The 27,678-nt window shown below is 37.1% G+C and overlaps 1 protein-coding gene across 1 annotated transcript in view; it reads right to left on the reverse strand.

Annotated features, from left to right (window-relative positions):
• ARHGAP29 (Rho GTPase activating protein 29) overlaps positions 1–23,389 on the reverse strand; it is a 64,606-nt gene extending 41,217 nt beyond the window's left edge. The window contains 3 exon segments of the mRNA XM_032632941.1: positions 3,658–3,792; positions 17,776–18,012; positions 23,262–23,389. Coding sequence (XP_032488832.1) covers positions 3,658–3,792; positions 17,776–17,980 — 340 coding nt within the window. The 5' untranslated portion in view covers positions 17,981–18,012; positions 23,262–23,389.
• Between the last annotated feature and the right edge of the window lie 4,289 nt (positions 23,390–27,678).

A 27,678-nucleotide genomic window follows, 5' to 3' on the forward strand; every position in this document is an offset into this window, starting at 1 on the left:
TCAAGAAAATAAAGTCAAGTCACATAAAAGGATGTGCAAATGACTCTGCAACATATTAAAAGATACTCAACTGTACTCAAAATGAGGCAAAGGCAAATCAAATCTATACTGAGATACCAGTTTTTACTATCAGATTGGATAACAAAGTTTGGTAACCAGCTTTGTTGGCAAAGGGGTAGGAAATCAGCTTCTTCAGCACAGCTATGAGAAGGACAGAACCTCTACAGAGGGCGTTTAGCAATATACAAAATATAAATGCATATACGCTCTGTTCCAGTAACTACCCACCTAGAAATATACAGGGCTATTCATTGAAGCACTGTTTGTAACCAAAAAAAACTGGAAACAATCCAAACATCTATTAGTAGTGAACTGGTTAAATTAATTATAGTACACCAGTATAATGGATTATCATACAGCTTTGAAAAAACAAAACAAATAACAACAAAAGAAGAAGACTTTTTATATACAAATAACTCAGAACAATGAGCAAGGAACAGAATGCTACCCTTTGTGTAGAGAAGAGAACGTATTGTGTTTGCTTCTATATATGTATAATGTCTCTGAAAAGATACACAAAAAACCAGTAATAGCTGTTGCTTATCTAGGGAAAGGAATGGTGGCTAAGGTCTAAGGTAGAAAGACACTTCACTGTTTGAATACTCTTTTATACCGTTTGCACTATGAATCACGTGAATGAATTGCCTATTAAAAAATTAAGCTTCAAAACAGAAAGAAAACATGAGGCATCTACAATTTTGGATGCATAATTAAAGCTTATTTTTCTTTTCTGTTTCCAATTTTTAAATATAGGGCAAAATACAAATCATGAAAAACCTTAAAAATGGTCCTTTTAAATTGTATTACAAATAAGATTTACCAGAACACTTCTAAATGATGAAAATACTAAGTACACAATAAATTACTGAGAGCTACGATGCCTTCATCTACTTCACAAATAAGCTGTATCTCTCTTACCATATTGCAAACATTTTGTAAGACTGAACTTCCTGCTTGGAAACAAGAGGAGACACAGGAAATACAAATCACTATTAGAACGAATGGGGGAAAGCTAAGGATTCTTCTTTTAAAGTTATTAAAAGGTAAATTCTACATTTAAAATAAAAAATAAGAGATGTTAAAAGATTCCAAGTTTATTCCAATGCGCTTATTCTTATTATGCATAGGAAGTGGATAGATTTCATGCATTCAAACCTGCAGCAGCACAAATAAGATTATACCTCCCTGATCTAAAGTTATTACTCTGTATATGTACTCTTTTAATGGTTTGGTATGTTTGCAAAATGCATCTGACAGTTGCAAGATCTCCGAAGCAAGTCAGGTTACCACTGTTTTTTAAAGGTAATTAGGAGGTTAAGACAAAATGATCACATTCCTGACAGCTTTCTGATCATAATATACAATAGTTTTTAAGTTTTCCTCTTTAATATAGAAGTAAAAGTGTACATTTGTTAAGTTTTTTGAAAACATGAAAGTAGACAGCGTATCCAAAACATTTAGATTGCCACAAGATAGACATTCAAAAATGGTTTCTACCTCCCCCTTGCCTTTCCAGGGTTTGAAAACAAAATTACCATTCAATGAAAGAATTAAATAAGCTCCAATTTGACATCAACTTTCCAGGTTACTGAATATTTTTCATTTGGGTTATCAATGATATTTTTACATGGCCTCAACAATAAGATGGGGGGTGGTTTATTTAAAAACTTAAACTTACACCAAAGAAAACACAATTTTTAAAGTTTTCTAGCATCATGGAGTCCTACTGAAACAGAGTAAGTTCCCCAACAACGAAGTAAGTTTTAAAATTTCATCCAACAAAAAAGTAAAATTGTAACAATAATTCCAAGAGTAAAGACAGTCTTAGAGGGAAATAATACTCAAAAGATTGCTTTACCTCAAAGAAAAAAAGATCTATAAGGCAGCTGAGAGGCCACTTTCTTCAAGTCTGTTTCTGGAATGTGGACATCAACAGACACACTCCTTCCCCAGGACATCCTGACTGCACACAATAGCTACTGACAACAATTGAATGAACTGTGGTGCTATTTCCAAGCATGGAAATTTTACTATCTACAGACACAAATTTCCCTAACTTAAGTTAAATTGCACTTACAAACAATCTATTTTAAAACAAATTTGGTTACTAAGCATTTTTAAGAGGCACAACAGAAGCTATCCATTTTGAAGCCATCTACATTTTTTTTCAGTGCTTGAAATACAGAAAAAAGAGAACCATGCAAACATGGTTAATCTACATAAAAAGTAGGGAAGGCAGTTCTTAAGTATATGGACTATATTTTATTGACAAGGTTTTTATTTTCTCTTCCTGCCTCACTTTGCCCTCTCTACATGTGAGTATGTTCATCAATCACTTCCTGTTCTTCACATCCAGAGTTCTCATACAAGCACCCTTTATCACTCTAACCCGGTTAATGCCCACCTGACCTTTGAGACTCAGGACAGGTTGTCCCTCTGCCCAAAGAAGCCTTTCGTTTCCTCACTCAACCCATGGTGACTCACTTTTGTTAAACATTTTAATTCATATTACCTATCAGATTGACATTTAACACTGACAATCACTTCCTAGATTATGACACTTTTAAAATTCCATAACATCTTTCTCCAGATCATCTCCCTAATTCTTTAGTGTTTTTCAGGTTCCTCTATCTTCTTTCTGTCCCTGGGATCTCACACTCAGTCCTCTACTTAGTTTGCACACTCTGAGTTGGTGTCATCCTCTTGCATCACCACCCAGAGACCAACACTCAAGTCCACGTGTTCAACTCCAAACTTCAACTTAATCCCTAACATTCACCCTGTCCTATGTTTCTTCAACAGCCATCCCCTCTTCTGTGACAAGCACATTCCACGACTACCACACCCCAGCTTCTGCCTTAAATCAGACTATTAACCCTCATCTAGCCCATTATTTCTAACAATCTCCTAACTGAACTCCCTGGTTCCAGTCACATTCTTCTCAATCTTTATATAATCTTCACCCTCAATCTTTATATAATGCAGTCTAGGATAACAGATTCTAACAATTTTTGGTGGCAAATCATTTCTTCAAAGGATAATGTCCCAATTCTTACTTCTTTTAGCACATGTAATATATATACACACACACATATATATATATACACACATATACATACACATATATGATAAACTTATTTTCCAATTTTAGTTTCATTTTTCCACATTTGAAAATAAGGTCCCAATTAAGTCTTCTTTTTCTCCATTTGTTTCCCTCCTTTAAGTGGAATAACTACAAATGGCCATTTTCCAGCACCAACTGTCCTCAGATAACAAAGACTTTTTGTACCCTAATAACCTACTTCAAAAGAGCATACATTCTTTCAAAAACTCAAAAATTGTAAACCACAGTTGTTCAGTTCATTTCAGTTAGCATTTTGAGAGTGTTTCCTGCCAAATAAAGTTTTAATTTTTAAAAGAAAGAGAATTTTAGGTGTGACTCAGTGGGGATATTTAAATACCAAAGTGTATATAACTCCTACTGATACACATCATATAGATGCCAAGAGAGATGGTTCTATAACCATTATAAGTGAAAATGTATCACCTGGATCCTTTTTGCCCATGCCAACCCACTGTTAATATTATCTTTCTTACCTTTCACTTTTGCAGCAAGCATTTCTGCAGCATTTTGAAGATCAACAGAATTGAGGTTCTGATGTTTATTCATTACAGACTTTAAAACACGAAGAAGTTCGTCCAGACGTATATGAATGACTTCTTTAAAACAGTCTTAAGAAAAAAAAAATTTTTTAATTTGTTATATCAACCATTTTGAAGCACATTTCAGGTAGAAGCAGTGGCTCCACAACTTTTGCCTACTGTATGTTCACTTTTATTTTCACTACTGCAATTATATGTAATTTATTTAGCCTTCAAAAATCCATAGTCATTTTAATTCATTAAAGATTTCAAAGTCACTCACAGTCATGGTCAACTTAGCACTACCTTTTTCAGTTTTCTCAGTCTAAATGTGCTCTCCAGATTTCCCTTGAGGCAACTTTACAAGTTTTTCCTGTCTTACAGTTTTTACTATAATATACTTTTTAATATATATGGTAACAGAGTTAAAGCCCTATAATGCCTGATATATTAACTAATATTAAATAGCACTTACATGTTAAGTTTCTACGTAAGAATTGACTCTTTGAATTAAGATATTAGAGATGAGCAACTCACAGGCATATATATAAGGACTACCACCTGACCTGCACATCTTTAAAACTGTGATATAATTTACATACAATAAAATGCATAGATCTTTATATGGTTCAATGAAATTTTGTACTTTTTAGAAAAATTGAACTAATTGCCAATGATGAAAAATTAGGGGATCATTACAAAAGCTCCAGATTTATGCCTACTCTTGAAAAATCAAAATCTGGTTATACCAGGCCCACATCCTCCTTGGCCACAAGCAGCTGAAACAGAGCAGTACTGCTCTCTTAGGTGTGCTTCTTTCCCAGTCCCTTCCTGCCCAGCCCTAGTCTGCTCTACCCATTTTACAGCAGCCCTGGTCAGAAGGACACAGACGACGTTTTATAACCCCTGGAAATAAGGTGACCATATAATTTATCTTCCAAACCAAAATACTCTAGCAAGAGAAAAGGTGGGTACTACTCATAATCATGCCAGCAAACAGGCATATCCCTGGATCACCATCCCAGGCAAACCAGAAAGTATAGTCATCCAAACCTGTAAAACCCCTGAAGTAGGAACTTCCCCAGTGGTCCAGTGGTAAAGAATCCGCCTCCCAACGCAGGGGACGTGAGTTCAACTCCTGGTCGGGGAACTAAGATACCCACATGCCGTGGGGCAACTAAGCCCACACGCCAAAACTACTGAGCCCGCGTGCCACAACTAGAGAGAAGCCCACACGCTGCAACGAAGAGCCCGCACGCCAAAATGAAGAGCCCACGTGCCGCAACAAAGACCCGACACAGCCAAAAACAAAGAAATAAATAATTTTTTTAAAAACCCTGAAGTAATCCTCAAAAGTTTGAAAAGACAACCACCTGAAATACAATACTCTGATGTAATGTTCACTTCTGTAACCTTACACATAGCACTAGTGTTTAACAATGGCACATTTATTAAGTGCTTCCTATGTACCAGGCACTGTTAAAAGCACTTAAAACCTATTATCTCATTTAATTTTCACATCATTTCTATTAAGTAGATGATTTTTTAAATCTCCATCGTACAGATGAGAAAACTGAGGCAAACCTAAGTTTACCAAGTCAGAATTTGAACCCAGAGAGTATAATTCTAGAAGCTAAACTCTTAATACTGTCTCCCTATCGAAAGAGCTTAAAAAACAATCAAAAACATTTCTTAAAAGAGTGTTTTAGGGCTTCCCTGGTGGCTCAGTGGTTGAGAGTCCGCCTGCTAGTGCAGGGGACGCGGGTTCGAGCCCTGGTCTGGGGGGATCCCACATGCCGCGGAGCAACTAGGCCCGTGGTCCACTACTGCTGAGCCTGTGCGTCTGGAGCCTGTGCTCCACAACAAGAGAGGCCACGATAGTGAGGGGCCCACGCACTGCGATGAAGGGTGGCCCCCGCTTGCCGCAGCTAGAGAGGGCCCTCATGCAGAAACGAAGACCCAACACAGCAAAATAAATAAATTAATTAATTAATAAAAACTCCTACCCCCAACATCAAAAAAAAAAAAGAGTAAGATGCTGATTTAAATTAAAAAACAAATGTTTTATAATTATGCAATTTTTTCCCAGAAATGTTAAAAGATAATCACTAGAAAAATTGTCTATAGGATAAAAAACAAGTAATTCTATCATCTATCAAATATTCCATTCATTAACAGCATTATCAAGAGAGAGAAATAAGTCATATAAGAGAAGCAGGCAAGGTGAGTGCAAGGTGGGGAGCTGGGTATATTAGGGCAAAGAGTATCCCAGGAAGGGGTAAAGAAAGAATAGTTCAGGTAGTGATGGAAGGAGAGAGAATAGAGTGCCTTCAGGAAAAAATCCAACTCATTCATCCAAAAGCTTTAATAATAGAAAAAGAAACACAGGCGATTAGGTGCTGGCTTAAGCAGCTTTGGAAGTGACTGGAGTCTGTAAGATTAAAGGCAAAGGAAATGCACATAAGCACTGTACTCTAGTTGATAAAGTGTTTTCAACGAAGATTCAGGTTAAAAATGTTGATATTGCTATACATGTATCCTGGAAGTGAATAACTAGGTAACTGGATGGTGGATGGTGGGAGCCAGGATCTCACTGTTGGAATGGAAATTTACAAATAAGCAGGGAGAGGAGGCTATAATGATCCATGCGGTGATAGATTAGAGTTGGATACTTCTGTAAGAATTCGTATTTAGTTTATCATAGATATAGGTCGCTAGAAATATTTATAGATGTGTGTATATATACAGGTTAGTACACATACATATATTTCTTTTCTTCATCAGGTGAAAGGGCCTAAAAGAAATGATGCCCCAGTAGCAACAAACATACCTAGCACCCTGATCTTGGCTTCTAATACCATTCTCCAATAAAAGGAACCAGGGCTCCTTAGAGAAATGGCTGGTTCTAGGACTGTGTCAGGAAATACACAAGATGAGTTAGGAGCATCTTGTAATGCCAGAAAGTAAGAGCTTAAAAAAAAAAACCCTCACATTGAAGAGGGTATGCCAAGGGTGCACAGGAACCAACTGAAAGACCTCCCAATGGCCAAAGGTGGAAAAATTTGAGCAATAAATTTAAAAAGTAGCACTGGATTATAACTCAAAGTATAAAGTAAATATCCATGAGTCCATATTGATACAAATAAATGTCTGAATAAATTAATAAATGGAAGGAAAGAGACAACTCTCTTGTATAAAAGAATTCCTAATAATTTATATAGATATTTTGTCCTCAAGGAGGTGAAGCATGTGCACAGTGACTTCCTTCCAAAGAGCACAACATGGAAAGGGGGACGAAAAGATTAAACTAAACAAACTTGACAACTACTTCTTATGACAGGTGATCAAGGTCACCATTAACAGTGATAAATCATGTACTCTTGATAATGACATAAGAAATATGTCACTTTACATCTGTTAGCTTCTTCTCAATATCCCATAACACCAGTCTAAGGCGCATCCGGGACTTCCCTGGCGGCGCAGTGGTTAAGAATCCACCTGCCAATGCAGGGGACATGGGTTCAAGCCCTGGTCTGGGAAGATCTCACATGCCGCGGTCACATGCCGCGGAGCAACTAAGTCCGGGCACCACAACTACTGAGCCTGCGCTCTAGAGCCCGCAAGCCACAACTACTGAGCCCGTGCTCCGCAACAAGAGAAGCCACCGCACCACAACGAAGAGTAGCCCCTGCTCGCCACAACTAGAGTAAAGGTCGCGCACAACAACGAAAACCCAAGGCAGCCAAAAAAAAAAAAAAGGCGCATCCTACAGAATACCTGACCAGTACTCCTTAAAACTGTCAAGGTCGGGCTTCCCTGGTGGCGCAGTGGTTGAGAGTCCGCCTGCCGATGCAGGGGACACAGGTTCATGCCCCGGTCCGGGAAGATCCCACATGCCGCGGAGCGGCTGGGCCCGTGAGCCGTGGCCACTGAGCCTGCATATCTGGAGCCTGTGCTCCGCAACGGGAGAGGCCACAACAGTGAGAGGCCCGTGTACCCCAAAAAAAAAAAAAAAAAAAAAAAAAAAAAAACTGTCAAGGTCATCAAAAATAAGGAAAGTTTGAGAAACTGTCATAACTAAGGTGAGCTTAAGGAGACACGACAATTAAATGTAATATGATACAATTCTGGAAGGGAAAAAGGACATTAGAAACAATTTATGGAAATCTGAATAAACTATGGGCTTTAATTAATAATAATATATCACTATTATCAAATATTGGTTCATTAACTCTAACAGATGTACCATACTAATGTAAGATGTTAACAAATAGAGGAAACTGGGTGTAGGAGTGTATGGGAACTCTCTGTACTATTTTCTCAATGTTACTGCAAATCTAAAACTGTTCTAAAAATAGTCTATTTAATAAATGAAATAGAAATGGACAAAAGACTTTAGAAATTTTATGTACTATTGGAATTTTTCCCACAAACATATATTACTTTTATAATTTAAAAATTCATTTATAATTTTTTAATTCCTAAGGAAAATGTAAGCATGTAATTTCAAGAATTGTCTTAATTAAATGATCACTATCTATTTTGTCTGTTTTATCACTGTGGATATTAGTTTGGTCGGTTTACTTAGCTGAGGCAATACAGCTTAGTGGTTGGTTAAAAGCATAGTTTCTAGAAACAGATTGCCTGAATTTGAATTCCAACTCCATGGTTGATAAACCTTGGGCAAGTTACGTACCTCTCTGTGCCTCATCTATAAAAAAAAAAAGAAGATACTGGTAGCTACTTCATAGGGTTGTTGGACTAAATGAGTTAAAACACATAAAGCACTTGGAACAGTGACTGGAACATAGTAAGCCCTCCATAAATGTTGGCAGCTATTTTTTTTAGTTTATACAGAAGTAGAAATAGGTTAACAACACAGGCTAGGTCTGAAATAGAATCAAGTAGCTTCGAAATGAAAGAAACTTCTGGGACAATAATATAATTTGAATACCTATAAAAAATAATATAAATGTATTTTTTCCCAGTTTTGCATTGCAAAGTCTATCCTTTGTTTCATATATACAGTATATATATATAACTAAATAAAGCTATTTTATGGTAATACTTCTGCCTACTTGTCAAAACCAAGGCTGAATCTAATGTCATAACGAGTTGTGCTATACTCTTTCTGAAGCCTAATCTATGTTTGTCTTAAAAAAGAGAAAGGTGGAAATTCTCTGGTGGTCCAGTGGTTAGGACTCTGTGCTTTCACTGCTGGGAGCCAAGTTCAATCCCTGGTCAGGGAACTAAGATCCCGCACAGTGTGGTCAAAAAAAAAAAAGAGAGAGAGAGAAAGGAAAGCCAGTCATTTCTATCCCCTACTGATGTTTCACAATAAAATCTACAGATACTAACATACTTAGGAAATACTAAGTAAAAATACTTTGTCTTATTTTGAGGTCTCAGGACAAAAGAGCTTGATTTTTGTGTGCCAACATCAATATTCAAAATTAGGGTTGGATATTAAGCAAGAACTACAAAATACTAATGGTTTAAATGCCTAAATAAACCAAGTTAATAAATTCTGGTCTTCTCAGAGGCAAGGAAATTAACTATGTGGAATAAACATATTTCAAAATTATTATAGTGTTTTTGTATGTTTTAAAAACATATTATTATACGTTTTTCAATGTTCCTAGTTTTAATTTCTAACACAGTAAATAGTAACAGATACAGCCCACAAAAACAAAAACTTTTCTGGATTCTCAATAATTTTTAACAGCATAACGGGTCCTGAGGATTGCTGCTATACTTCTTCTTTAAAATCACTGTAGAACATTTCAATAATTGTCAACATAAATGTTTTACCAATTTGAAATTCTTTTTTTCCTACAAGGAAGCCCTTATAAACATATACTGAAGTTGTTTCAAAGCAAAATACTAGAAAACAATAACTGAGTTATTTAGTAAGAAATTTCAGAAGTATCTCAAATTACCCTATAAATAAGTCTAATTTCCTGTGATTGAACACATCTCTGAAGCCTATAAATCAACAGAAATGAACAAGATGGCTAAATTTAACAAGCGTTAATTACAAAGATTCATAAATTCTCCTATGTATTTGAGTAGATGAGTCAACTACTAGGACATCAGTATATTCTGATAATACTTCAGCTGGGACTTTATAAAATAGCAAGCCCTTAATTATGCTTTACGAGTGGTAAAAATGTTCCAATGTTCTATTTTCTTATAGTAGAATAAGCTACCTCAAATTATTTTTATGAAGCAAAAGCCCCATGAACTTTTTTTTTCAGAAAGTTTTAAATTTAGGCAGCTCCTTCACCAACACTAAAGATCCCCACATCAACAGCAGCAGCAATGAGCAAAGCAAAAGAGAGAGTAATTTTTCTTCCCTAATACAGAAGAAAGGTAAGTAGCTGATTGGTGTGGTAGAAAACAATAGATTTAAAGCAAGAAACCTGAATTCCAATGTTTGATCTGCCACTTGCTTGAAATGACCATAAACAAAACTCTCAGTTTCTCTGACCTAAGATTCATCATCAGTAAAACAGTTGTTGTGAATATCAAATAAATTAACAGAAATGAAACTGCTTTACAGTCTTAATATATGTAAGCTATTATTACTATTAAATCTGTAAACCATTCAAACTAAATACCTTTGAAAACAGAATTGTCTCACACAGAATTACACTCAGTAACAAATTACAGTATGGTCCCACAATATTTTGGCTAATGAAAAAGAGACATTAAAGTTAAATTTCAATTTAATTTTATATGTAAAGTCTAAATTAGTAAATTACTTAGAAATAAAATCATAATTAAGAGTATATTTTACAAAAATATTTCTATACCTATCAAGTTATAGTACTTAATTTAGTCATATAATTACCAGATAATTTTTAAGTTTTATAGTGGTCACGTTGTAAATGTAATAATTCAATTTATACTACAAAGGTATTATATATGCAAATATTATAATGTTCAACTAGTCTTAACACCAGCTATATAGAAGAGTAAAACTCCTGTATCCCAATGTTTGCTTGTTTATCTACCATCCCTATATGGTAATCTGAATTTTAATTTATTGTTTCATTCATTTGTGCCATTTATTTTCTGCTTCATTCAGCTTATCAAGTGAGAACAGATTAGCCAGTTCCACTTTTTGGTTCTCATGCATTAACACAATACCACAGTGTTTATATTGCAAACACTTCATGGAAATGCTTATGTAAATAAATGAAAAAACTACCGTGTTTTCCTTGATTTTAAAAATGACAATAATTTTTAAAATCAGTCTTGTTAATTCAGCTTAACCACTCTGGGAAAGCAATGAAAACAAGAAGGAAGGAAAAAGTTTCAGAACTTATCACTAGGAAACTCACTTCTTTTTTTCTGTAATGACTCCTGAATTTACAGGATAAAATGAAGCCTAAAGTGCAGCTTTCGTTATCCAGCCACTTGGGGATTGTAAAAATAATAATAGCTGACATTTTAAAACACTTATTCTATGAGCTTTATATAAATGAATTACGAACTCATTTAATTTTCGCAACTCAATAATGTAGGTACTATTATCTCCTTTTAGCAGACGTGAAACTGAGGCAGAGAATATAAGTAATTGGCCCAGGGCTAAATACAAACAGTGGCAGAATGAGGATTCCACCTCAGGGTTCTGGCTCTAGAACTTTAACATGGTTAAAGAAGTTATAGCTTAATGACAGGTATACTCTGCAATCTGTGATTTAACAGGCTTTAACTTCCAATCGAATATACCAGTTAACTACTGTAAATGGTAACATTATGTAAGCCATTCTAGGTAAATGCAGAAGAGGAAAGCTATCTCCTAAGAGCTGGCACATGTGTAATAAATGAGCTACTTGGATTTCATACTTCATTCCTCAAGGATTCATTTTGTACCTTCTAGGCACTAAGCCATAAACTACTAACATTCATATTAGCTTTTCCTAAACGGTAACCATTGGAAATCACTTCTAGAGAGGTTTACTTCTAAAAACACATAGCAGGAGGACATATCTGAGACTAGCAACTTAATGTTTCCAATATTTCACAAAATATCTTGCACGCTATGGAAGGTGAAAGTTAAGTAATAGTCAACAATGGTAAAATTAATACTCACTGGAATCTGCCTAAATAAATTTACACATCCTCCTGTATATTCATTTACTCTGGAAAAAACCTGGGGCAATCCACAACACAGGATTTCAATTAAGACTTTGAAAGTTTATACAGAACTTCCCTCTCACAACAGAACATAATATTTAATGACATTAAAATTTTTACTTAATTCCTTCTTTCAATAAAATTTGCTTTAGAAAGTTCATATACCACTTCTGAGTATAGTTCTATCAAATTTAGGACCCAGAATTCATCAAAAGCTATCACTTAAGAGATCAGTTACATTTTTACAAATTAAAAGTGATACACTCAAGTTAGAAATCATTTTTAATAATGAGAGAACTTAACTAGTTTATCTAAAACTGATGATAAAGTTTAATCTTCCTTTCCAGCCTATTTAAAAAACAAAACAGAAAAACAAGCCACCACTGTCACAACAGTAAACTTTTATTAAAATCCATTTAAAAAATAGTGTTACATAATCAAAAAGCTACAAGAAGTATTAGACTAACTGCCAATTTTTCTTCAAATATATGTTATAATGGCAATGGACACTGCCAAGCATTGAGTACCAGACAAATTAAGCAATTTGCACTAGTCTTTCTAGCTGAATTAAAAGCCTTACACTTTTCAAATTTCCAGATTTTGAACTTCCACGCATGGTGTTCCACCTGGGAATGGGAAGTATGTCACAAAGAGAGAGTTTAAGATTACTGTATAATCTAGAAGAACATTTATGAATGTGTTCTTTGGAATTCAGAACACATTATTCCTCAGAGGGGCAACCATAAACCTGAACTGGTACTTAGACTGCACATACATTAATCTGCAGTGTTATATTTAAATACAAAGGACATATGCATAATTGTGTGCCTTCAGCATTTTAACATAAGATGAAAATTTTGCCCTGTAATTATTCATAATGCACCTTAATGACACAAGGTGTAGATCTAAAACTTCAAATTCCACATCTGCTACTTATATAAGACTACAGGGTAACCTCCTCCTGGAAATAAGTAGCAGACAGAGAATCAACAAACTATCACTTACCCTATCAAAGTAAGCATGTTCATAGTCCTCTGATCTCCCTCATTAAGCTCTCCACTTTTTGTAAATAAAAACAGTAGAGGAATTCCTTGGTGGCACAGTGGTTAAGAATCTGCCTGCCAATGCAGGGGGCACAGGTTCAGGCCCTGGTCCGGGAAGATCCCACATGCCACGGAGCAACTAAGCTCGTGTGCCACAACTACTGAGCCTGCGCTCTAGAGCCCACGAGCCACAACTACTGAAGCCCGCGCACCCTAGAGCCTGTGCTCCACAACAAGAGAAGCCACTGCAATGAGAAGCCCGCGCACCGCATGAAGAGCAGCCCCCACTCGCCCCAACTAGAGAAAGCCGGTGCGAAGCCGGTGCGCAGCAATGAAGACCCAATGCAGCCAAAATAATTAATTAATTAAAAGAAAAAAAAAACAGTAGAGACAGTGCATACATATCTTAACTCTGTTGGGGGCAAGGAGTTCTTTGGCAGACACTAATTTTCTCTAATCAGTTCATCAACACCTGCTGCAATATGAGCTTCACGTTCTCACTTGGGAAAATTTCATAAACCCACACTTAAGAAACTTATCATAAAACTCACATTAAAAAATCCTACAGGGCTTCCCTGGTGGCGCAGTAGTTGAGGGTCCACCTGCCGATGCAGGGGACGCGGGTTCATGCCCCGGTCCGGGAAGATCCCACATGCCATGGAGCGGCTGGGCCTGTGGGCTATGGCCGCTGGGCCTGCGCATCTGGAGCCTGTGCTCCACGGCGGGAGAGACCACAGCGGTGAGAGGCCCGCGTGCCGGGGGTGGGGGGGGGGAATCCTACAGACTGGTGGGAGGCAAATGTCCTCTAAAATGCATTACATAGTTTGAAAACAAATACTTAGCTGTTTTCTTCAGCCTTGAATTGTCAATATTCCGAACAACGTAGAATTTCCAACTCTAATCAATTTTTGGATCACAGAATTATAAAATCAATAGCATCTGGTGTAAGTGCCTCATTCTTAACAAATTATTAAATGACTTAAGCCATATTCCAAAACTAGTTGATAGCAGAACTAGGCCTAGAACCTAGATTGTGTGATTCTCTTTCCTGAGCTCTTTCTGCCATTCCTTACTACCAATCTCACCAACTTGTATAAAATGCTTGGAAAGTGATCTGCTAGTTCAAATCAAAGAACAGCATGAAAGCTAACATTCCAAAGGCAATTTGAGGGAAATTCCAAATAGATCCCAAGAATTCCTATTTCTAGGTAAACTTTTCTTTAATTTGCTCCAATAACAACTTTTTCTAGGTTTTCTTTTCATGCTATACAAATCAAAAATACTTATAGCTCAAAAATTCATCTCAATATTCTCGAGATTGATAAATGCCAAATGTCTATACCATCACTGTCTGATAGAGATCTCTGTTAATGATTGTAATTTTTATAACTTCACCATCCAAAATGGTAGCCACTAACCAGAGGTGGCAAATAAGCACTTGAAACGTGGTACTGCAACTGAGCTGCATTTTAAATTTTAATTAAATTTAAATAGCCATATGTCTAGAGGCTACCATATTGGATAGTGCAGGTTGAGATAAACCCCACGGAAAACAGAATTGGTTAATGAAATAATGAAAACTGAGCAGTGTTTTTATAGTACCTGCCACGTGAAGCAGCTGAGATAGCAAGAAAAGAACACACCATTCTGCATTCATGACCTCTGGGTTCCAAATGAAACCACTATTTATCAGCAACAAGAGGTTGATGAAATCACATAATCTAAGTTATACATACAACTCATCTGTGAAACAGGTCTAAAAGTACCTGCCATTGTGGGGACTGCATGATTAAATTGTATGTAAAAGTACTCTGTAAAATGTGAAGCACCATATACAATTATATATCATCTCTGTAACTAGTTTAGGAAAGGGAAATGTGGCTATAAACCTATCACAAAGCTATTAACCTAAGCCTAGTCTCAACAACATGACTTAACACTTGAAGCAGTAGTCAAGTGATTTTGCACACCATTGCCTCATGACAGGTAAAGTACATAGAGAAAATGGTATTCAGATAACATCAAAAGGTGATTAGTATACCCACAGTCTATATTCTTAAAAGCTAACTTTTTAGCTTTTTAACAGCCAACTGACATGAATTGAAAAGTAACAAACAATATCAAAAATTTGGCTTCCTTCTTTTAAGGAGGCAAAAGACAAAATACTGGCAAGGCCGCTGATACAATATTGACAAGGATCCCTCACTCCAAAATAAAAACAGTGGCCACAGTTTACAACTATGCTGGTACTAAAGAACAGCAGAAGTCCAGGGATATTTCTCAATACCCAGAGACAAAAGCATGGCCTATGTCTACGTCCAGTAACATATATAATAACACCACCTTAAATAGTTACAGAATTTAAACTTTTTACCTGTTTTCCTGAAGATCTCATGTGATTGTTGTAATAATTCTATTAAATAAATAAATAGTATGATACTCTAACAAGCTGAAAATCATGAGCAAAATTAAAGAAGCATATTATTATGGAGCATTTCTTGTCATCTATAATGAGGTTAATTTATGTTTAACATACTCCCTTAAGGAAAACAACAAACAAAAAAGGTTCTATCAATTTAAATAAACCAAAGAATATATTTCTAGATTTTGATAACAATGATGCAAAGACAGAGAAAACAAATTCTTGTTAAATCCAAGATTTATTCTGAGATGGCATACATAAATCCTTTTAACTCTGACTGAAGAACCAAGCATTAAAGTCAATCCAAAGATAAATTAATGAAAATACTCTGGCCACTGCCTACTAATGAGAGTTGGTTACCCAAAAGATAGTTTTCACATTTTTAAATTAATTTACCAATCATAAATGGCAAGCTTTTTATTATTAGCAATATAATCAAGTCTTAAATTATGAAGTACTGGTTTTCTTATTAAAAGAATAACATCCTTTCGGATTTTTAATATTACATTTCTGTAAAAAATATATTTCCTTGAGTCACATTGCTGTGCACCTGGAACTATCACAACATTGTTAATTGGCTATACTCCAATATAAACTAAAAGGTCTAAAAACAAATAATAAATTAAATAAAACACGGAGACAAGTACAGACACACTCCTAAAATATATATTTCCACATACACCCTTTTACCTCAAAAGGTAATCTCCTTTTGCTGTCTTATACTTATTACCAATTTTCTCTTTTCTTCTCACTTAGGATCAGCTTTCAGTCCTCTTTCTTCCTAACCTATGAACTGTTTACTCACAAATTAAAACTCATATAAAAATATTGTGGAGATAAGGAGTGGGTCCAACTTGTTTTAAATTACCATCATTTTAAATCTGTGAAACAAGGGATAAATATGCGAGATGAGGATTTCAAATGATATAAATCTCCTATGGAAAACAAATAAAAACAAACAGATATCCTAACTAAAAATCTTATTTATATTAATTAAAACCTATTTTTATTGATACATTAAATAAAATCAGATTTTACCCTAAAGTGAAGTAAATGATTTGTTAATTAATACATCATTTTAAATTTCAAATTCAAAATTAACCCAGCTACAACAAAAAGAGTAAATTTTACTGTATGTGAATTAAAAAACAAATTTAAAACAAGTAACTCAGTTAAGAACAAGTCTTTATTACAAAGGTATGCTTCTTTAAATAAATGGCAGATGTGTCATTTTAGTAATGAATCTGTTACCAGTATAATGCTTAATGTATTTAGAATATCTTTCCACATTAACAAGATAACTTTATTACCATTTAATTATCCATAATTAGACTTCAAACTCAAGCTATTAAAATTAACAGAAGTGTAGGTAAATTCTTTTCTAAAAACATACATATAGTGTCAAAAGAATGACTTATGTGATTGTCATTTTAAGGAAAATTCAAATACTAAAATTTTGAGGCTACAATTCAAGTCCAGGTTATTTTGGGCATTTCAACTTGAAAATTATAATTAGGTTAGAAATCAACTCCGAAAAGCAGCATTTAGGACAAATAGAAGACATGGCTGCAGTTTCTGTTTTTCAGAACGCATGTCAGAAAATGAATATCTAATTTATAAACACAAAATATTTATGGAAATCTTATAAGTGTCTATGAAGCCTCAGAAAGTCTCATATAAGTAACACTAGGAATCTTCATTTTTCTACATCCAGACATACCTTTATGAATATGGACTGAACTTCTACTTATTACAAAAGAATAGGAACTGTATGATTACTAATTACCATTGCCATCAAAATTAGATATAAAAGAGGCACGGAAAGTTGAAAGACTTAAGTACTAAGATCAAGTCAGGGAGTACAAATACATATAGCTCTTTACTTCAGGAGAATCAAGTCTCATGCTCCATTATCCATTTCTAACTAGACAGAGAATAAAGTCTGTGATTATCTCTTAATTGAGGAAGAGAATAGCAAAACAGAATTAAGTTTGATTTTTGAGGAAAAAATTCACTCAAATCAGTGATTTTAGATTCTTTTAGGAACAATATAGAAAACTGAATCCAGGCAGAAGTGTCAACAATGTAAATTAAAAACATCAGTCTGCTTATTAAAGACCAGTGAATGCACTGTGTTACCATTAACAAGAAGGCTAAAATTCCAATTATCTAAAAATCTCCCATGTCAAATGGGTCCAACTTCTAAGAAACAAAGAATGATTTTTTTTTTTTTTGGATTCTTGTTCCCTCACTTACCAAAATTTCTACTATGTATTGCACTGTATCTGATTATAAAATACTTTACACTGTAAACATCAAACATTTGGCAAAAAATAAAAAAAAGAACAACTAAAGCAGAATACCCTGTTGCTACTACTGTGTATACACTTATCTGTAGCTAGGCTGGCAATTAAAGTTTACAAACTATTCAGTAAGAATGCTAAGAGAAAAGAGTTGACGAACCTGAAAGAATAGCTTCTTTCAAATATAGTAACACATGGGAGAACTTCCTGATATCATTCACCAACTCCTTGATGTAATCAGGATCCAAAATGGAGTTGGAATTTATGGACTTGAGCCCCATTTCAGAAGTTGTAACATCAGTAGAGAGCTGGCCTGTTGACAAGACACGTTTTTTCTTTGTCTTTTTCTGTTTGTGAGCAATCATCCTTTCATATAACAGTCAAAAAAATGGAACTCCTTTAGGGGGTGAGAAAAAGAGAGAAACACAAATACTACATTAATCAGGGGACATTATACTAGATTTTCACAAATAGCCCAAAGCCTGCCTCAATATTCTATTTAAAACAATAACAACAACAAACCCTGTATTACTGATAAAGCAACTTCCATTTATTAAGTGCCAATAACCTTGACAACTCTATGATATGCAAGCTACTATTCTCTTCATTTCACAAGTTAGGAACCTGAGGTTTGGAGGTTAAATAATTTGTTTAAGCTCTCAGCTGATAAATGAACTGGTACTTAAACCCAATCTGCCTTGTTACCAAAACCCATGCTCTTAATAAACTTCCTCTTAACTCCTAAGGTACAGAGTTTTTTTAAACTGTAAAAGTTATTCTGAAATGTCAATTAGTGGAAGAAAATATTCTCCCTCCATGACATCACCTTCAAAAATAAAGGTGAAATATGAGCTTTGAAAAAAGAAAGACCTGTTTTCAAAATCCCCCTCCATCACTTACTATGCGTGACCTGACAAACTGTTAATCTCCTCACTTTGGTAAACTCATTTATAGAATGGAAATAACATCCTGACGATACCTACCTCATGAGATTATTGTAAGCATTAAAAGAGACAATGGTATAGAAGTGTCCAACACATAAAAGAAATTCAAGTACAGTATGTTCTCAATAATAATGCATACTCATACACACACACACACACACACACACACATTCCGGATTATCACCTTTCATCAAGAACATTTCTCTGCTGAAAAGTTCTAAAGATGTCCACTAATCTGACACACCTGGATTGGTTGAACACATAAATGTATGATTACTAGAGCAATATTTTTGGTAATTTCAGGGTGGTATAATAAAATCACAATCTTTGTTATGAGAAAGATTGAGAATTGAATCGTCACTGAATACTTCCTAAATGTGTGACCTGTACAATTTGCTTACAGGCTGTATGAAGATTAAAAGGGAACCCAAAGTTTAAAGACTTCATATGTTAAAACACCTAAACCTGGCACATAGTTGGAACTCAAGAAAATCTTAGTTTGTTTCTGCTTCATCCTTACCTTTTACCTTTCTGTAATTAAAAGTCCTAATTTTGTTTGAAATCAAAAAGGAAATGACTGGAGGAATTAAATTAGCTCAAGCATTATTAAAACATTTTTCAAATGTTTGAGCTGAGATCAGAATGAGTAAACAAAGAGGAAGGAGTAGTCTAGCTGCTGTTACTAATTTCCTAATGATCTCTCCATATCCATTCTTGTCTCATTCCAAATGTAGTGAGTACATTTTCAAAACATGAATCTCATCATGTCATTTCTCTGCTCAAAACTCTTCCAAAAGACAAGTGAGATGCTATCGTGCACTACAAGGCTCAGCATGAAACCTGGCTCCTACTTACCTCTGCAACGTCCTCTGGAGTCACAATTCCTACTAAACACTTAACACTCCTGCCACACACACCTCTTTCTCATTTTTCCAACAGTATTTGTTTACCGTGACCCACAGTGGAGCCAGTTTACACATTAAGTATGTTATGCTTGTGTGTGGTGTGTGTGTAGGAATGCGTAAACATAAAACAGATTCTGGCTAAGGAGCCAGGTGATGTACTCAGATGTTTTCTTTCCTATCCCATTTCATTTTTTAAAAAGCCGGTTGCAACCCACCAAATTGGTCTCAGAATTATAATGGGTTCTGTCCCTACAACTTGAGAAACACCAACTGTTGGACTCAGGGTCCTGTCTATATGCAGTTCCATTTGCCTGGACTACTCCTTCCTCTTTGTTTACTCATTCTGATCTCAGCTCAAAGATCACTTCCTCAAAGAAATCTTCCTGGACCTCCCCTGCTCCCATAACCACCACCACCACCACCAAACTAGAACAGAATCTCCTGTTATATGCTTTGTACCATCTTATACTTTTCATCACTGCACTTATCGAAGTTCTCACAGGTGATTCGTGTCTCCTTATCCAGACTATAATCTCAAAATCATGACCAATGTTTGCTAACCAAGCGTTCTCTGCTTAAAGCACAGTGCTTGGCATATGAGGGATAAACAACTCAAAACTGTCTGCAGAATGAGTGATGAATTGGCAGAACTAATAATGAATAATAATAAATAAGTAGTTTATAATGAATTTATAAACTTTAAAAGTTTATAAAGTTTCAATTAATTTTTACAGAAATAAAAATGTTTAACTCTGGATTGTTGCAGTGTTTTGAACGGAAAATAGAATCTGTTTTTAAAAATCTGTCTCTAAAATAGTATCTTACCAAAAAACCAAGCATATGAAGTTGAGTAATGGCAAGAATACATAAAACTGAAATCAAAGGTTGATTTCTATTATTGTTTCTCTACTTCTGATTATTAAATAAGGTGTCCTGACACTTCTTCAATGGCTTTTAAAATTCCTTTATTCAGTATTCTTATTAATCTCAAATTATTTCTGGAAATGCAATTTCTACATTTAATCTAGTTTCAAACCTATCTAACATTAATCCTTAAATGTGTAAATAACTTCTAAAATGAACTTAGCTATAATAATAGTGCTCCCCCCAAATTGTCCTAAGTCTCCCCTCCAACAAAAACAAACAAAACACTCAAGTGCCTTGTTTGGGCAGCTCTTTTACAAATCGTTAATTGAGAAGACTATTAGCTTAATTCATCACTTTTGCAGCTTACTTAATAAAGTCACTCTGACTAATTTTGATGGCTTTTAGTTTAGTAAATTAGAAAATTGGTCATTGTCACTGGTAAAAAGATGGTTATAAATTTTAAAGCATATATCACAAGCTTCGAATAAAACAATTCACCTATCTCAGTAAAAAAAAAATTATTTTAACTGTCAAATTAGTAGCCCAAAGTTGTAAAAAGTGTTTCAGAAATGCCTGAATATATTTAGTCAAGACTAAGAATGTCTGTAAACGAACAAAAACGATGGGGAAGTGAGGAACTAAAAGGGGTTATACTCTACCTCTAGTCGAGATTACGGTGAGCAATGTACTACTTTTATTACATATACTTTACTACTTTTCATATTTCAAACTGAAGGAAACATTACAGTTGAAAAAAATGTTAACATAAAGTTAATCCAAGCTTTCACAAAATTGAACTATGATAATGAGAAAGTTTGGAGGTTATACACTTTCCGAGATCATCCACATTACTTTCTCATGTCCCAAAATGAACATCCTCTAGTTGGCGGTAACATAAAATGTAGTTACTAACAGATTGCAACTGGAAATTTAATTAAATGAGATAAAAATATGGAAAGCACTTAGCACAACGCTTGGTTCATCATGAAGACTCAATAACTGTTAAGCCATTATCACTAGCGTGCTTTACTGTGGAAGACTGTTAACATACGTAAGTAATGAACAAAATGTGACTTCACTACAGTATATCTGTAAATTGTGAACAAGAAATATAGGACTGGAAACAATTCCAGAAACTTAACTGACTTCATGGAAACCTACTAAATGGCTTCCAAGTGAAGTTTGAACTGTGCAAACAGACTGTTGAGCAAAATATTTGTGAAACTCTCCTAATTCTCTGCATCTCTTCCAACTCCAAACCATCAACATAAAAAAAGCATTTTATCCACTTCGCAAAGAACTTTGTAGCAAAGAGAAAATCACTGTGCCAAACTACTTTCTCTATATGTTCTAAATTCTAAGTAATATGTGTATTAGAAATGTGAACACTAACTTCTGGTACCCTGGAATGTGGCTTTTCCAAGACTTCAGGAGCCTGTGTTAATCAAATGTTCTTGCCCCATGTTCCTCCTCCCCAAATGTATCCTTACAGAAGTATTTTCATTTTAGGCACATGGCTGCCTAATTGAAGAGTAAAACAAACCCAAATATCTGTACTTAATAGTTCCCTATCTTACTATTTCTACCTCAGGAAAAACCGCCATGTATTTCTGAAATCTGCTATTTCAACAAATTTCTGATTGGTAATAATCTATTGCTACCTAGAGATGTTTTTAAAAATCAGAAAAATTCATTCTGGAGGTCTTTCATTATGTTTTTTAAATGCACGTTTCACAAAAACATAATGGGGCATGTTAAAAAGTTTTATCGATAATATGCAAATAACTAATTTCTAAAGAAAGGCGTGCAACGCACATACACTTCATTCCTGGGCAGTTAGAATTCAGCACGTTTAAAGAAGATGAGGCTGCCCAACCTCCCACGCCTCCAGAATGTCCAGCATTCCTGACAGGCATGGCTCTCCAAAACTACCCAATGCCAAAGACCACGTTCCCCATCCCAGAATTTAAATACAGAATGGGAACATGGAGCAACCAAAAAGGGCTGCAGGCACTGATAGCGATGGACAAGAGATACCGTCTCGGAGACACCTGGAGAAAGGGGAAGGGGCGCTCAGCTCCCGCCTTTAGCAACTAACAGTCCTCCTCTCCGAAGAGGTATCAGGCCAATTCTTTATTGAGGAAGAGAGTCAAAAAAGATGAATATGGAGACACAAGTCTCGTGAACCACTAGCGCTCCAGCTTGAAACGTCTCAGACTTGGGCTCACCCGTCAAAAAAAAAGTCAAGCCCCAAACACGCCCACAACGGAATTGGGGAAAAAACATTGAGGCTCAAGAGGCCTCGGAACGAAACACCCCTCCCTCAGCTCAAAAGACAGGGACGAGAACAATGCACCACGGAAATCCTAAGATATCTCGGGACAGAGACCCAGATGAATTGAGGGCTGCTGTCAGGGCAGTGGGGGTGGGACAGGATCCGATCGGACTCTGTAGCGGTAGGGAGCACAGATTCTGGAGCAAAACTGTCCGACTCTAAATCACACTATGCCAATTACGAGTCTGTGTGTTCCGGCAGGTTTCCCCCGTGTGAAAAATTAAGTAATCGTGGAACTCTCGTGAAGTTAAAACGTGTAGCGCTCTTAGAAAACTGTACGCCGAACGTGGGACGTGCTATGTGTTTGCTTTTATTATCTTCATCATCTGCTCAGGGCCACAGCTCGCGCCCTCCCCGCTCCTCCGCTGCTGCCGCGCCCGCCGCGCCCCACGTCCGGTCGGACCCCTCCCGGAGGACCAGGAGTCTCGGGAACACCGGCCCGGCCCGCCGCCGCCGGCCCCCAGCGCAGCCCTCAGTCGCCCCCACTCCGGGCCGCCGCCTGGGCCGCCCGGACCCCGGACGGCAACTCGCGGGTGACCCCAGGCCCCTGCTGCCGCCGCCGCCGCCGCAGCGAGCGCCGCCATCCTCCACTCACCGCGGCGCTCCATCCCGCGTTCCGGACGCGGACGCCCGCCCGACACTCACGGCCGCCGCCGCCGCCGAGGGCTGGAGCTCGCCGCTCCCATCCCCCACGGCCCGCGGACGCCCGGCCGAGCCGCCGCCGCCGCCGCCCCCCCTGCAGCTACAGCCACTACCACGCCAGCCCCGGCCGCCCCGCCCACGGCCTCGCACCTCCCGCCCGGCCGCGGCCCGCCCCCTGGGGCCCAGCCCATTGGCCCGCGCGCCTGGGGGGCAGGGACAGGCGCTGCGGCAGGTGGGGCCGGCCACTGGCTCTCGCGCGCCCAGCGCAGGCTGTCAGCTTCGCCTCGGCCCGCAAACTGTCCCGAGCCTTGCAGGACATGTCAGACGCCCCGTGCGGCTTGCGGCAAGACAGGCGGAGGAACCTTAGGAACAGGTCACCTGATTACTTCATCTGGCAAATCGGAATTTCTTGGATGAGCAATCTACATTTTTTATGAGGTACTTCTTTTGACCACCTCGTTCCTCTCTCTCCAACTCAAGAAAACAAAAACAAAACCCCACACAGGTAAAGTGTAACACAGGCCTGGCTCCTTTCCGGAAGAATAAATTTCCTCAAAACCAGCCAACTACTCTGCCCTCTGTACAAGGTCATATTTTCCACTTAGACCTATATTACTTCAACTGCACTCTCAAACTCGCTCAGAATGAGAAAAATGTCTGAGAAAGATGGAATAATTAAAGAAAGCAGCAGGGGCTGAAAGCTTCTACACCATTCTACTCATGAGAACAAGCCTCGTCATTAGTTATCTCAGTTCTGGAGCATTCAGAAAGAACTGATGGAGAAACAGAGGGCACATGGGCAGGGTGGCTGGCGGTAGTGGTGGAGGCAGAGAAAAATATTATCGCATGTTGGAGAAAGCAGAAAAAGACACGGGAGAGTGTGAGGAGAAGTAGGACGAAAGCGGGGCTGCAGACATAGGGAGAGAGAGGGGCAAAACCAAGGAAGGCAGAGACAGGTGGAGGCAGAAAGAGAAAATATTGAGAAATAAAAGAGAAAGGAGAGACTGCCTACTTACAGGGACAAAACGGAAGTGAGCATGAGAGAGCCAACAAGTGAAGTAGTGAGACAGGGAGAAAACACTCATTGGCAAAGAGAAGAGGAACATCTCTCATATCTTTGAACATTTATACTAAAAACAACGCTGGGGAAACAGCAAATTTGGCCCTTCAGGTGCTACTTGGAAAAGATAAATATGAAAATGCTCAGCGTCTTGGATATTTTAGCTCCACACTGGAATTGTCCGACTCAACTTACACAAATTTACCCCTTGAAACCCCAAACACAACAGTACCAAGGACATGCCACAGGCACTAAGGAAACCTCAAAACCAAACTCTCCTTCTAACCACACATAAAAAGAACAATGCACCATGGACTCTCACCATGGAAAATGATGATGCCCTGAACTGAAACAAACTGAGAGGTCAGGGGTCCCAGGGCAAAAGGGGGCTGGAGCATCCCAACCCTTATTAAATCATAAGGAAGATTTGGGGAAGAAATATAAGGCAGTCAATCTCAAACACCCCTTTATATCTATTTTTAAATACCTGTATATTAATTATTTTTTACTTTCTTATTCCATTATCACCATTTCCTTAATAAAGAGGATTGTTTTCCTTATTAAAGTTGAACAATGTCTCGCACAAGATCCTCATAGGGAGAAAGGGTATGTGAGGTAGAAGTGGTGGTGTGACAGAGACATAAAGGAGCACATGGGAGGGAAGGAGAGGAAAAAGCCGTGAAAGAGAGATTTGAGAAGGTGAGAAATAATTGTGGAGAAGAGAGAAAGAAGACCAAGAAAGATGCAGAGACAAATGGAGGCAGAGAAAGAGAAAATAAGATGCAGACGGAATAAGGAAAAGAGACAGAAATGATAGAGAGAAATAGGGAGACTACCCATGGACAGAAAAAGGGGAGACGGACACCTTTCACACTCAAACAATTCTGGACAAATAAACCCAATTAGGGCCCTAGGTTGTTACTTGGAAAGGATAAATATGAGAACCTCAGGCTCCTTGATTACCTGGGCTCTACTATCATTTTGCAGATAGTAGAGCTATCTTACTTTCTATTTACTGTAATTTCTTTTATCTTTGCTTAATTTTTAAAAACTTTAAACATAACTGTGCCAGATCAAAAGCACTAAAAATGCTGGGGACACCTAACAACCAAATGTTCCTTCAAACCCTAATGGAGGAGAATGATGCACCATGGACACTCACCATGGAAACCACTGATGACTAAACTGAAGGACACCAATGGGGGAGAGAGGAAAGGATTCTGAAGGCCATGGAAGGTAGAGGCAGGGTAACCCTCAGGGAACTCAAGGGAGGAAAGTCTGCCCCTTGGATCTGCTCTGGGTTAATCTCAAGACCCTTCCCACCAGATCTACCTCTAAACCATCTCAAAACAACCAATTATTCTGCATAGAACCAACACAGAGTGAATTGTCAATGAATATTAGACCATTAAATTATAAGTACGGTTATCTGAGGAAAATTTTGAGAAGTCTCTCAATCCCAGTCCTCCTCTTATAGCTTTTAAAAAAATAGATTAATTATCTGTCATCTTTTCTACTCTTTTTCCTTAGTAAGGAGGAATACAATATTTGGAAACATTAGCAAAAATGGTAGTTCACTTTTAAATTAAAAGGGTTGTTTTATTAATTCCCCCTAACTTGCATTTTGTTTAAAGAAATTTTATGTCACACAAGTAAGTTTCAAGTATGAAAAGTACACTATTGAAACAATACCTTTTTGCAACTCCAAAATTCTTGGTTTATAATTAAATTATAAAGGGTTAAAAAAAATTAAAACCATCTGTGTATCTATTGTAGAAGTCCAACATCTTAAAATTGTGTTTTTACCATTTTACGTTATTATTGTCTCTAGTATTTTTCCCTTCTAAAACAGAAATCACATCCTTTGTGATATTGCTCTTCTGTCATTCTATGAAGCCTCAACTTGCATACTGTTAAAATCTTTTTCATGTGTTCTATTCAGTGTTAACATAGGTAGTATTGCTATTTTTGCTGGGTAAGGATCTTCATATTCCTGAAGTTGATTCTGTAGTTCAGGTAGCCTACTTTTCATAACAGAATATGGTTCTAAAAACATTTTACAATGTCTGGAGACATCTTTGATTGTCACAACTGGAAAGGAGTTATACTGACATCTAGTGAATAGAGACAGGGATGCTGCCAAACATCCTACCTGCACAAGAAAGCACACCTGAGCCCTCCTACCTCTACCCCTAAGAAAGAATTACCCATCCCCAAATGGCCAATAGTGTCAAGGTCGAGAAACTTTGCTCTAGACCCAATTACCACTTTATAAGCAATATAGAAGACAAGGGAATATATTAAATTACATCACAGGATGCACTCAGTAAAATCTAGACTGTGGGTCATTTTATAGGGCAAACAACAGTTTCTTAAACAAATAAATTGCAAGGAAAACGATGAAAAGAAAATCTCCAGATTAAAAAAAAAAGTCTTAAAATTTCAAATACATCAAGGGCAGGAATAAATGAGATCAGACTTGCCCTTCCACTATACTGTTTTCAGACATTAGACTACAAACAGCACAGGACTGTGATCCTGGAGAGATGGGATCACAAACAAATGAGGTGATCCCTACAGTCACCCCAACTTTCTGCCTGGAGACACACTCTAGACCATGGCATGCAAGGAGGAAGCCAAACAGACTGTGGTACTCTTGCTAGGTTGAGGAGAAAGGGATCATAATTCAGGGAGACTGGGACAGCTGGAATCTGTAGGACAGAGTACCGGATAGGAAGAAGGTAGGCAGAAGAAGAGCTCCAGAAATTTGCATAGGCAACTCTTTAGTTTTCTTGCTGAAAACAAAGCTATATATGTATAGGGTGAATCCCCACAAGGATAGACAAAGAATTTCCAGGGACCTGTAGCTGAACAATTCCCAGGGCTCTCGCAGGTCTGGGAGACCTCTGAGTGTTCATCAGCCAGAGTAGAGAGACCTGTTGAATACTCAGAGATCCAAGAAGGACATGCGTTAGTAGTACATCTAACCCAGCCCTACTAAAATAGTATTCTAGACTCACCCCAACAAATCTTCAAAACAAGCGTCATTTTGTAAATTTCTTTAAAAAAAAACCCTGATATTTAAAACAAAAGTAATAACCATGTGTGTGGCATTTACAACATATGCTGGATAGCAAAAAGTATCACAATAGCAAAAATTAAGGGAGGAGGGAAATCAAAGTAAGGTTCTTACATTATATGTGAAATAGCATATTATTATTTGAAGGTATATTATAATAAGTTAAAAATGTATATTAAAATCTTCAGAGGTACAGTTAATAAGCCAACAGTGGACATAAATGGAATTTTA

Source organism: Phocoena sinus, chromosome 1 (genome assembly GCF_008692025.1).
Source record: "Phocoena sinus isolate mPhoSin1 chromosome 1, mPhoSin1.pri, whole genome shotgun sequence".
Lineage (NCBI taxonomy): Eukaryota > Metazoa > Chordata > Mammalia > Artiodactyla > Phocoenidae > Phocoena > Phocoena sinus.